The following is a 13,870-nucleotide window of genomic DNA, read 5'->3' on the forward strand; positions in this document are numbered from 1 at the left end:
CAATAAAACTGTAATCCTCTTCTTGCTTCATATTACCACAGAAAGGGATATTATTTTTTCCCCTCGGGGGTTAAAATAAATAGTATTTCTGTTTCTTTCTAGCATCTGTGAAATGTATTATTATGAACAAGCTAAAATAATAATAATAAAAAACTGTATAAAACCAATGTATATGATCGCAAATGCAGATAAGAAGTTCGATTCTTAAGTCGAGAAAAACACAATGGTTTTCTTCTCCAGTTGTTCTCTCCAGTAACATCCAGGTGCACCATGGGTCATTTCCCAGCGCTCACGAAAACACACACTGCAGCTGCACGCGAGAAGACGAAGGACAACCGAGCAGAGAGGGACAGCGGAGGCAGAGGACTCTGTTTCACACACACATTTACAATCAAATATTCTCAGTCTTTATTGAACACAGTTTTAGATCTTTTCATTAACAGGGCAATCTTGGTCTTGTATTGCCTGAGCCTTTCAAAGCACCTATATATATATATATATATATATATATATATATATATATATAATTAAAAACTGCATTTGCCTATCAAAACTATATTATGTTTTTTTTTTTTTTAAAGTTGACCACTGTGTTCAACTTAGACAATAGCCAAGTTAAAAATGACGAAGTTAATGTAAACTGGTTCAAGTTAGAAATTATACATTGATCAGAATGTTGGTCATCATTTATTTTTTAATTAACGAGGCGTTTCGCTATTTTGTGTTGCCACAATACTGCTTGAATCCATGAAAAGGCATAAAAATTACGCTGCACACACAGAGAATCACTGGATAAAAGAGTCACAGAGAGGAGATATGAATTTAAAAGGTAATTGATCTTATTTGTAGCCAACGAGTTAATTGGATTTGGGTCTATTAAGACATACATCATACAGAGAGCGAAACCTGAGACAAAACGGACACAGATGGGGTTTGTTTATCCTACAGGCAAATGTGCTTGCGCTGGAGAGCATTCCCACAAAGGTCCTGGAAATCCTATATTTGACAACAAGTGCCTAGGCAGCTTAAATTTCTCCGCCGGGTCGCTGTGAACAACTGCAGAGCATCAGTCAACTGCTTCTCTTCGCAGCTTTTACGAGGGGAGAACCATAACAGATTGTGCCGTCCCCGTTCCCTCGGCCTCGGCAATGCTGAGTGCTAATCCTCGTTTATAGCGGGGGTTTCTGTTCGCTTTGTACAGCTGGGGATCCGTCAGCTCATATTCGAAAGAATTTCCAATAAAGCGGGGAATGATGTCAGCCTTCGCGAACTTTCTGCAAGATCTCTCCGGGCTGGTTTCTGAGACCAGAGGAGGAGCGACGCAGAGTTGTGCGTCACTATCCCAATCTCTTTCCCAAGAATCACACAGAGCTTTTAATGTGCCAATGGAGAGCTTAATTACTTAATTGAACTAATGATGTAGATGAAAATGGACATCAACAAACGCCAGGTATTAATTGTGAATCTGTTGCTAATTGAAAGGTAATTGAAAGGACCTTGAGGACTGAAGTTGCCGATTTATTTTCATTTGATTTAATCTCTCTCTCTCTCTCTCTCTCTCTCTCTCTCTCTCTCTCTCTCTCTCTAGATAGACAGATAGGTGTGTAGGTACACTGTAGGTTGTAAATCAAGTATTGGAATTCCTATCCTCTGTGAAACATCTCATCCAAACCTTTGTCCTGCGGCACAGTGTCCCTTGTCACCCTACTGGGGCGCTGGTTTACAATGCAAACCCCAGGAATATCACATCCTGCTCAACCATCACATCCAGACACAGCATGGGTATCCCCAGGTGTTTTTCTCCTCAGCATCGAGGCCCAGCTTTGCTCAGCGTCTGAAAGTTGACAGGATCAGCCTCCAGGGAGCAGCCTTAGATACATAGCCTGAGATGCCCGAGACAAGGTCCAGTGAAGGACATCAGGACTTATTCCAGCGCTGGGGAAATGACTTACAAGCAGAGATAAAACCATCTAACTAAATCCATAGAGCTTCAGCCAGCAGCAGCCAAGAGAAGTCTCCACATCATCTTGTTTTACACGGGGACGTTGAGAAAACAGAAACAAGAGCAGATCGGGCTTGTAAGAGTTGGGCAAGTCATTTCTGATTCTTATGCACATGGTTCTAGAACTGGTCTAATGACCGGGTCTCATTCTAGAGCTGTGGTCTCCAACCCTGGTCCCGAGAGCCCCTATCCAGCAGGTTTCGGAGGTCACCCTTCTAGCACCAATGTATAAGCACCTGAAAGTATTTAATTCTGAACAATTAAGCAGGTGTTTGGCGAATTCAGACCTTTAGAAACCATCGCAGCAATTATCTGAATACCTACAGCCTTTTGAGTTAAGAATTCCCTTGGTTGAGGTGCTTAATTGATTAACGACTCCCATGTGTTCCCACTATTTAGAAATTGGTGATTTAAGGTGAAATGGATTGGGGCTCTCCAGAACCAGGGTTGGAGACCACTGTTCTAGAGGGTCTCAACTTCCTGTCACATGGGAGGTTATAATCTAGGCTGAAACAAATCCACTTTAACCTCGCCCTGCAATCCAAAGATCTAGGACAAAACCAACTAACCAATGGTTCATAATCAAACCAATGTTTGATTAGGTGGGAGGTCTGCAGCAGGGATATTTTGAAGCACCTATGAAAAGTGCCAAAGTGTGGTTTGAGACATGTTGAGGCCCTACACTGCCACTTGTTTCCGTTCAGGTGGTTCTGCCGCACTCCAGACGTCTCCGAGGAAACATAAACTCAACGTAGGCTCGTGCCAGAAAGGGTTTGTGCGACTGAAGTTCAAACGGGTAATCGCATAAGAAATCTGGTAATATGGTTGCCGGCGGATAATGAATCCCAGGCTGAGCACTGATACGATTTAAAGAGGCTGTAATAAACAGGCCTGCGTGTTTAAAGTGCTGTCTACACACCTGGGCTGGATATTTACGACACATACCCGAGCTCTCCTGCGAGGAGAGTGTCCGATGGCTTAGCACTTAATTTGCTTTAACCTGAATTGTGCTGACACACAGAAGACGGGCCGGGGGTCCAACACTGTCAGAGCCACGGCAGCAGATTACTTGAAATCATTTTTAAGGGCACCGCTTTCAGAAATGCGTATCAGTCTAAACTAGGCCGAGTCATGAGTAATTACTCTAATTCACCTTGAGGGTTGGAGCTCCACACAGGCGCCGATCTCAACACTAACAAGTGCGCAAACAGACACTGATAGTGTGACAGTCCCACGTTGTGATTAAAAAAAAAAATCGTATTTTTCTTGCTTCTTTTCCCCCCTTTCTTTCAGATTTCAGCGCCACAGATATTGATTTTATTCTGCCCCCTTTTTCATATATATATAAATATATATATATATATATATATCCTTCTCGTAATCCTAACTCACCACTTCAGTGAACCGACGGAGTAAATCAGTGGCTCCTTTCACCGGAGAACGAGGAATATAGTTCCCACAAAAGGCAGAGGAGTAATTCCACCGCGCAAATTATGAAACGGGATGCGGTGCCTGGGTCGAGTGCCGACCCCAAATGATAATCATTAAAAACAAGTAAAGAGTCGGATAAGGTCAATTATATAAATATTTGATTACAGAGGTTATATTCCTGTTGCAAAGATAGTTTGCGGTATTCCAGTTATACTCCGGAGAGCCCGGTGAGTAACAAACAGCCTGCTTGTCCATGCAAAACCAGCTATAAACTCACGATGAGAGATGGCCCGACTCGAACAGCGATGCCACAGGAATATTAAACCCATTTCTGCTGTCAATTACATTCCCACTGTACTAGAAAATATTTTGAATCTGCTGTGTGATTCCAGACACAGTTTAGACAAGTACGGAGCGTCGGATTTCTACTTAAATCTAAATGGCAATTATGTGCTTCAGTTTTATTTTATTTTCTTAAGGGACCGGGGGGATTACAGTGCCAACTATAAAAACAGCTTCTGGGAGACAGAGCCTGGCAGGTATATGGAACAAATTACTGAATTTCCTTAAAAACCGGACCACTTTACAACAGGTAATTTAAACACTTAATAAAGTTTTTTTCTCTCTTTCTTTAACTTTAGTTAGTATCGCCCCTGAGGCCAATACTTTTATTATTGGCCAAATAAACACTGCAACTTCACGAAGCCGAGACACAGGCTCTCTGTAGGTTACCGCAGATTGAAAAATAAAATAAGAGAACTGTTTATTGAGGTGTCGTGGTAACTCCTTAATGGTCACTTTACTTTAGGACAAATCTACAACATGCATTGATAAAATACAAAGGAACCAGGCAATAAGAACGTATGGAATTAATATTATTTTGAAGATGCGTGGAGAAAGATTGCAGGTTTATAAATTACATGTTTTATGTGGAATGAAAGTCGTTGACCGTCTACAACATTTTCCCGATTTTGCCTGACCTACATTTGGCCTTAAAATCTAAATATTGAGAGGAAGGTGAGGAAGGTGGAGAAGAAGAAGGAATTAATCTCTTTGGTCTGCATAACGAGGACACATTTCATAACGAGAACCAGGCGGCTCAAACTGAAGTGGTTTCTCTGTTCTTTACCAGTCCCAGCTGCCGGGGATTTCCAGGTTCACACTTCCGAGCTCGCCCATTAATGCAGCTCAGATTGTTTCGGTATTAAACAGACTGGGGCTTGCAATGTTGGCTCTGATGTGTATCTGAGAGATTAGCCGTGGATTTCCCTGACAGTTTTCCTCCTTGTAAGACTCCCTGATTCCAGTCAGAAACGAGAACCACAGAGGACCACCCAGCCCCCCATAAGGGCGATGTTATCTTATCATCATCATTATTTAACTGCATCAAATAAAGATGGCGACAAAATCTATTTGAACTGAACTGTAAAGCACAGAAGATCAGAGTGGGAAACTGTAACGACCGAGATAAACACACGGCCAGACCAACAGTACACTTCTTTCTTCTCGCTCACTTCTGTCTGTACCCTTTAGCCCGTGTGCTCTTCAGCGGTGATCTCAGCACTTCAGTGTAGCTTTGACATGTTTAAAGAGGGGCCTTAAGTCCCTCTGAGATACGCTGAGGACGGTGGACACAAACTGAGACACAGCAGTAGCTTCTCCTGCCCCGAAATACAGCAGTGAGCGCTCGACAGAAACTCCACTCCTGGGGGGTTTCTGGGTACAGTTGTAAGATCGGAGCTCTGAAACTGCCTGTGGGAAGACTGGAGTAAAAATAAAGAGAAAGAGCTGCGACACTCCTTTGTCTTTGGTCTGCGATTACCGCCTGTATAATTACCCTGCTGTTTCAAGGGATCCCTGCACTTAGAGAGCCTAATTATGTGCATTCATTAGGGAATTTGTCTAAACGATGCTCATTATGTAGCTGGGTGATGGTGTGTGGTTCCCGGGCTCGTTATTGAACTGAAACATAAAGGCCGCCGAGCAGAAACGGAGGGAAAACAAGAAGAGCATCCCAGGACTTCGCAGCTCAGACGGAGGAGCACGCTGGGAGGAACTCAGCCGGTGGACATAAAACGCCAGCCAGGGCTCAGTCTCCGAGCATCTCTATTCCCACCGAGCGGCTGTCTTTGGTTGTCTTACGTTCCTTTGGGATTACCTGGCTTTTAATCTGTTTTAGTGAAATCAAAGTCTCACAGCGACAGCCTTGTGATCTTTCAAAGATGATCTCAAATGGAGAAGGCCTCATGGCAACTTCATCAGACCCTCAAGACAGATGTGATTGTGTCAGTGTCCGCAAGGACAACAAACCCCGGTCGGGAAAAGACTCACCCCATGGGCCGGGTAGGAGATCCACCCCAGCTCTCCTTGGCTGGCTTTCGAGTCCAGCAGATTCACTACAAAAGAAGAGGAGAAAGAGAGAGAGAGAGAGAGATGAGTCTGAGTCCTTCTGTCTCATTAACCCCAATTACCCCCTCCGCTCGAGAGAGACGCGTTTCCACCCTGAGCCTCCTAATCACGACTCCGTTTGCTCAGCTGCCAGCTCTTCATCACTCAAGAGGGAGGGAGAGAGAGGGGGAGAAACACACACACACACACACACACACACACACACACACACACACAGAGGCACAGAGGCCTTTGTTGCTTCCGCCAACACTGCATATCCCCTCTCGGAGGAAATCAGTGGTACTGACCTAAAACACTGACACAGGAAGCACAGGCTATTGGGTTTAACTGAACGTATCTGAAGGGTTACCCACTAGGACCCCCAACCCTCGGCCCCTCTCCCCGGCCTGGTTTCCTGAAGTTGCCGCTTGTCCTCTAATCTAAGGCCTCGTCACTGTACTGTGTAATACTGGCGTGTGAAGGGTTAAGTAAGAAACTCAAAAAGAAAGCAATCCTGTACGAACTAAAACATTTCCAGGGTAAAAACACACATCCAGATTAAAAACCATCGCCCTCTTAAAACAACCTTACAGTTTGGCAGGTCTAATTAAAAACCCACTGAGGGCTGCTTTGAACAGGCACTGTTTTTGTTTTGCTGGTGTGTCAAAATTGGCGTTTTGCGATAAAAGCGTTTTCGGTGGTTTTTCCCTTCTATCGAAAAAGTATCAGCTGCTCACAAATTAGCAGAACGAAGCCAAAAAAATGCATGTCTCGTTGTAACTCGCATTCCTGCGCTCTCCCTCCCTGAGAAGCATCGTGCCAGCCTGCCATATTCCTCCGCATAGATTTGGACAAACCTACTAATCGTTCCAAGATGTTTTGAAACGGTTCCTCGGCACCAGCCCTGGGGTGCGATGGTCTACTCTCAATCAGGGTCGGGAATTACGGCGCGAGGGGAACCGCCCAGACTAATGAGGTGCGCAGACGGACGGGCCGTGGGTTTGAGGCACGTTTCGCGTCGTCGTGAGTCACAGCTTTGATTCGCTGATGGATGTGGTGCCGACCTCGGGGCCCGGTGGAGGAACAGACACAAGAACACAAGAACCTATATCTGGATAATCGCGGCACGATTTCTCACCCAGTACCCAGGAAGTTTATCTCCCGGATCCTGGCGGACCGAAGTGGACTCACGCGCCAATAAAGTGTGTCGGGGACTGAGGGAGCGAACGCCCTGCTCATCGAAGACCGAGCCCCTGAGACGAGACCTCCCGGGTCTGTAGGCCTCCCATCTGTGACAACTGCACAAGGTTCGGCAAGCCTTGCACTTGCACAATCCAAGAAAAACAAGGATAGAAAAAGAACAACAATCTTCCCTAGCGTACATCGATCTCCGAGAGGAGGAAATTAAAATAATAATAATAATAAAACGTGCTTTCAATCAATATGAATCTGACACAACTGAAATGTTTTCCTTTCATCAATTACAGTCGCTGTGCACATTGCTTCTTGACAGACTAGTTTGTCACACTCTGCTCCCCCTGCTAGGTGCTCTCTCGCTTTTGTTTCCATAGCCAGTATTTCTAGGTGTATTATTTTCCCTTTGCCTGGGTCCTCAGCTCCAATCAGGCTCATTGTGATGCTGAAAACATTTACACAAAAGACCAGAGTGCAGTCTGGGAAACAAGCTAAAGAGTAGCACACGTTCTCCTGCTGGTGCAAGACCCCTTCCTGGTAAGACATGGCACATTCAAACACTGCCCCTTGGATGAGGCAGGTTAAATATAAGAGGCACTACAAGATCTGGCACATAAATATTACAAACGCCCTCACCTGGGAGACAGCAATAAGTGTTAACACGGCCCGTTTTCTATTTACTTTAATAAAGCCAGAGACTGCGTGTGCCAGATAATGACGGCTCCTCTGGTTTCAGTTTAACTCTCTCAATGAGCCGAGGAAATGATTCAGATTGAACTGACCGACGGAAATCGAAGGCAGATAATGAGATTGTTATGTTTGAGAAAACAAGCAAAACACAACAGGAATTGTGTTACGCGTCTCCATTTCTCCTCCCAGCCCTTTGCCCCGCGGTGACAGAGGTTATTATGAGACAGGCAGCCACTCCCGCCCCAGAAACTATTTCCAAACATGAGTCAGAACAGGTGAATCAATAACTGAGAGACATAATAATCCTGGACTGCCACCGCCGGCCGCCCGCGGGCATCGATCACTCTGATAGATTATCACCGCCAGGTCGGGGTTTGTGTCCCCTTCATCAACGTGCGTCTCCAAATCTTAAACAGCCAAGACTCGGAGAGACTGAGGGACCTGAACCTTTTCACCCTGGAACAGAGGAGACTACGTGGGGACTTGATTCAAGTCTTCAAAATCATGAAAGGCATCGACCACATCAAACCAGAGGAGCTTTTCCAGATCAGCAGGGACACACGCACCCGGGGACACAAATGGAAATTGGGCTTCAAGGCATTCAAGACAGAAAACAGGAGACACTTCTTCACACAGAGAGGCATCACAATCTGAACAAACTCCCCAGCGATGTGGCTGAAGAGACAATTTGGGGACATTCAAAAACAGACTGGATAGGATCCTTGATCACTTAGTTATTAATGGACACCAAACGAGCACGATGGGACGAATGGCCTCCTCTCGATTGGACACTTTTTATGTTCTTAAGACTGTGGAGAAACACGCCTGTGAGACATTGACCAGCTTCACTTGTTGAATGGTCTGGAGACAGAAATGGTGTCAGCAAAAACAAATATCGGAAGGACAATTATGAATCATTATTTCCATCCCAAAATGGAAACACGACAAAAATAACAGCTCATGATGTTAAATGGAAACCAAATCCCAAAGTATATTCATGTATTAATATAATTTTTCAAGTTTTTCTGAGGGACAGCTGAATTGAAACCTGCAGGGGGAGAGGAGAGGTGTGTCCGCGTGACACTGGGGTGAAACTGACCTTAAAAAAGAAACTGCCCTCAACAATCCCCAATCCCCCGGCTCCTGCGGCTGGACATCTGCCAGCAGCTGTTGTTTCTGAGTCCAGTGCGTGAAGCAGGCTCTGTGACCCGCGACCTTGGCTGGCAGAAACTGCTCTCCCACTTCAAAATAATAATAATTCAATAAAATAAACACCGGGGAGCCGAGGGGTGTTCAACTCAGGCCCTTTAATCCATCATGCAGGCCAGGGACTGGGAGAGGCAATCAGTCTCATATAAATGAAGTGCATGTCGCCCAATTATGTCTTTGGTTGTCAAGACTAGAGGGAATCTCCCTCCTGCTCCGAGCGAAAGCTATAAATAGTAGATAAAGATCATCATTCAAGTCTGACTATTGCTATTGATGACTTCAATCAGCGGAGACAGCTTATGAACAGAGGGATTTTTCTGCAGTCAGCGCTCTCGGGCCCTAATTGAATTTTCCTTGCACTGCAAACTGGAGTCACACACACACACACACACACACAAGACGTGCGGAAAACGAAACAGGAAATTCACTTAGTGCCAAGGTCCTTAAGTTAGGCACCATCTCGTTTGAACATAAATGAAATCAGATTTTAACAAACCACTTTTCTTACTAATTGGGTTAAGGGAGAAAAGAGGGATTATTCTGTTTTAAAAGCAGTTCCATACGTCAACGATTCTCACAACCGCGATCAAAATCAGTCGCCACTCAAGACTTATTTACCTGCAAATTCAGCAGGAAATATTCAATTTCAGACGGAAATGAGATTCAGCTGTTTCCAGAACTTTATAATCCTCTAATGTTGGGCAATAGCTGATCAATACACAGTAGGATCGATCCCTCACTAACTGAGTCCAAAGAGCAACACCGCAAGGGATTACACATGAAATATATAGACCTATATATGTGGATATGTATAGTCCATCTCTGTATTGTCCTAGGAACCATGAACGAGGTGCTTTCAAAGCGCTTCATTACCTCGATTATTCGACTTAACAAACCAGAGGATCTAATTTCTCAACCCAGGCAGGTATTAATGGCATCGTTCATAAATCTGACTTGGCACAAAGCAAGGAGCTCTAAAATTAAATCAGAAACCTGCACCATATCCAATAAATCACGAGTAAAGAAATTATAACAGAGTCTGTCTATTACAGCAGCGATGGCGTGCAAAACTCCTCTCAGCATGAATTATTCAGACGTCTGTGGCACCTGGTCCTTCTGGATCTTCTCGACGGGTTTCAGCCCCGACACAGGAGGAAGACGGCCCTCAGATCCCTATTTTTAAACCTTGAGATGAGTGCAAGCACATTTTCGGCACCCCTGAAAGGTACCATCGCTCACATAATGCCCCTCCTCACAGTAGGGGCCGCAGCTCGGAGATATATCACCAGGAGCCACAGTTGCAATGTCTAAAAATACAGAAGACGGCGTGGATCGGAGTCGGGGAATAAGAAACCACGCCGGGAGCCTCTAGCACAGCATTCCCCCCCGCTTCCTATCTTGTCCCCCTGCGCCAGGACTCACTCGCTCATCTTCACTTGTCTGTAAAAAGCTAAAAATACTTCTACACTCCTAATGCAAGCAGTTTGAGCACCATATCTTGGGAGCAGCATTGTTTTTTTGGTCAGTTTCTCCCTTTGTGCTGGGTGGGCTCTCCAGGAATATCCCACTCCATGTGAAAAGGGCACACTTCTCATATTTCTAATCCTAGAACTGAAGATTGTTTTTATTCCAGCTGGGTTTTTACTAGTGCTCTCAAAACCCTGCAGCTTTGCACTGTCCTATGGGTCTTCAGGGCAGGGGGAAAAAAGGTCGTATTGTGGTGCATTGCTGAGCACTTTCATAGGGGATTATCCACCCCGGCGCCCCGACTCAATGCGCACATTATAACCCACCCTGAGCTCGGGTGTCGGAGCAGGATATCCCCGGTGTAATGGACGGTGTAAACTGCGCTGGCAGAGAGAGGTGTCCCGCTGGAAACCCCAGTGCAATAAGGGTTAATTTCCTGCTCCTGCCCGGGACCGTCTCACCTAATGTAAGCAACACTAAATGGCAGCAAAATGAATTTGCTTCTTTAAACAGGAGTCTGTTTCAGCAGGCGTCCTGCCCAGATCGGAGAGCTGATATGAAATGAGAGCGATTGTGCGTGTTCGTACTCCTTTCCACCGCCATGTGTTGTTTATTAGTAAAGCAAATATGAATCTCTGCTTGGGAGCCACTTTTCCTTTGCCTCTCTCTCTCTCTCTCTCTCTCTCTCTCTCTCTCTCTCTCTCTCTCTCTCTCTCTCTCTCTCTCTCTCTCTCTCTCTCTTTCGTGCCGTTAATCTTAAAGTAAGGTCAATGCATCCGTGCCGCAGAACCGGCCGTGTTAATAATGGATCCGCAAAACCCGGTGAACAGGTTATTAGTCTAATTTTAATATTTGTCTGCATCGCTTATTAGCGTTAAATACGGCTTGGATCCCTTTCATAGCTGTGCTAAGATGATTTATTACTCCGAGTTTGCCATCTATTAAGTGCAATTACAGAAGGACGTTAGGGAGCATGAAGTGCAAAAAAGCATGTCACCAAATTGGTAACAAATGGTCCTGAGTTATTAATGTGCAGTTTCTGCGCAAAAGCGCTGTTTGGGTGAAAAAGGCGCTCCGGGGAAGCTGGTCTGCTGCAATACTGCACAGCACAGGGTCTGAATGGGAAACGGAGAGGCAGCCTAGTGCATCTCACTTCACAGTCCCAAAATATATGCAAAGAAACCAAACCACAGCTAGACGGGACACACAAGGGGTCTGCCGTATTAGAATGAGCAGCCCTGACGCGAGCTTTGAAAAGACGGCAACCGCAATTCAAGAATTAAAGGCATAACGCAGATCCAAACAGTTATGGGAGTTATGGGTGTAGCAAATCTGGAACACTTTTTGGGGGGGCGACTATTTAAATGTGACAGGGATGCAAATATAGAAAAAACATAAGTTGTACAGAACTTGAATGTACACCAATCACCTGGACCAGTAAACTCAAAAAAGGACCAGGTTCAGTGAATAAATCAAATGGGCAGATATATGATACATTAAATTATTTATATCATGTCTTCTGGACAATGCATGAAACCACAAAGGAAGGCTATGCAAAACTTGTGTACATATTATTCAAGTGAGACAGATGCAGGAGCATTAACAGCGCTGTGTTTATGGTATGCATGGGTCCATTACTCAATACAATGAAAAGAACCCACAATGTTAATGCACACCGTCGGGTCAAGCAGCACTAAAATGGAGACCAAGGCCGAGGGAGAGCAGTGGGAGTGAAGGGCCGGCATTTTTAGGACTGAAACACAGGAGATGACTAACGACGCAGAGAGCTGTGGAGACTCCTTCCAATCCTGCGGTGGAGCCGATTCACTGGCATCATTCTCTGAGCAGCGATGGCATCCTTGAGTCAACAGACAACCATGAACTGGTCAGTCTGCTCAGGTCACAAGATCCCCCCCACACTCACACCCACGTCTTCACTCTTAGTTACAGAGACGTTCCCTCTCCCCTCTGTCGTTAAAAACCCTGCCTGCTCCCTAATGGGTTTAATGTGTAATTTCAACCCCTCCGCTGTGATGTATTACATTTGCATGGTTAAGTAGCTTTTACAGTAACACACTGGCACCAGGATTTGTCATACTTCAAAGAGAAGCACATGTGTTTGGATCTCGTGCATTAATTACACCAGAAAGAGCTGCTTTACCAGGGAGGTAGACTTACATGTGCAATGTGGGGCAAAATGATGGGGCCACCTTGAAATATTACTAACATCCGACTGAGAAAGGAAAATACAAAAACACTGGCTTATGCAAACAGCTATTAACCATTTCAAAAGAAGTGTATGAGAGTGCTTATATTTTACAGACATTTAGTTCACTTGAAACAGCCATGCCCTAATATATATAATATATATGTGAAATATAAAAATAGACTGATCACATTATTGCCTTTCAAAAGGTAGAACTGAAAACAAAGTCTGAAGATTGTCTGAAACACATTATTAAATAAATAAACATGAAATGAAAAGTACACTCTTAGAACTAATGTATTAAATTTAATACAGTCTGTGTTTGTTCAAGGACAACACAACTTTGTGTTACACTTTACATTTACATTTATTTTTTCCCCCAAACAGAATGTGTTAAATGTAACAAATTAGAGAGTGTAGCTATTCATAAAGTATTCTCTCCCTTTAAAAATACAGATTATTAAATATAATTTGAATAACTGCTTAAATTACTGTAATTATATTAACATATTAAATTAATAATACAGTATTATTAATAATAATAATAATAATACTTTTAATATTACCCTGTAAATTAATGTCAAGAGTTTGCGCAATCATTGCAATTAATTAATCTCGAGGTCGCATTTACCGACACAATTTTTCAAAACACCGAGAAAATGTATATCCATCCCACACACAGGCTTTTCCAGTGCTGTGTTAACCCCCCTGGCAATGGGACCCTGTCACCCGTCCCGGAGCGCAGTGTCCCCCGCTGCCACCGCAGCACAACACGACAGCTGTCCCCATGCGGGCCTGAGCGCAGTGGACCCGCAGCATTGCGCCGCTCACTAATGACAACTAATTACAGGCTGCAGCAGTAATGGCTCCAGGCTGTGATAATAGCGCACTGTTTTAATTGGAGGCAGGTTCGAGCTCGGGGTTAATGGGACGCGAGTTCGGGTTGAGACTGCGCGGTGTGAACTCTGATCTGGTCCCGTCGGCTCGAATCGGAGCAGCGCAAAGCTGTCAGCTGCAGATTTACACGCACAACTTCAGTCCTGCAGACAGAGAGGGATTTAATCACAACTGCAACCGTGCGGACCGGGGACACCGGGGCAGCTTCTCACACCCGCCGCACCCGAGCAGCGGCCGGAGACAATTCAGTCGGATGCTCGATACGCTGCAATGGTGTAAACGAAGTGCCCCAGACAAACTGCCCAGGCCTGCCCATCCCCCCGGCCTCGGCCCTGAAGCTGTCGATCACACCGCCGGGGAAGGGGCAGTCATCTTGTCAGCATTTG

The 13,870-nt window shown here is 44.9% G+C and overlaps 1 protein-coding gene across 2 annotated transcripts in view; it reads right to left on the reverse strand.

The window, feature by feature from the left end:
• epha3 (eph receptor A3) overlaps window positions 1-13,870 on the reverse strand; it is a 96,171-nt gene that overhangs the window by 76,048 nt on the left and 6,253 nt on the right. For both annotated transcript variants that reach the window (XM_066706016.1, XM_066706017.1), the window contains exon 2: window positions 5,765-5,829. In XM_066706016.1, coding sequence (XP_066562113.1) covers window positions 5,765-5,829 — 65 coding nt within the window. The remainder of the gene's footprint in view (window positions 1-5,764; window positions 5,830-13,870) is intronic.

The sequence above is a fragment of the Amia ocellicauda genome, chromosome 6 (assembly GCF_036373705.1).
Source record: "Amia ocellicauda isolate fAmiCal2 chromosome 6, fAmiCal2.hap1, whole genome shotgun sequence".
Lineage (NCBI taxonomy): Eukaryota > Metazoa > Chordata > Actinopteri > Amiiformes > Amiidae > Amia > Amia ocellicauda.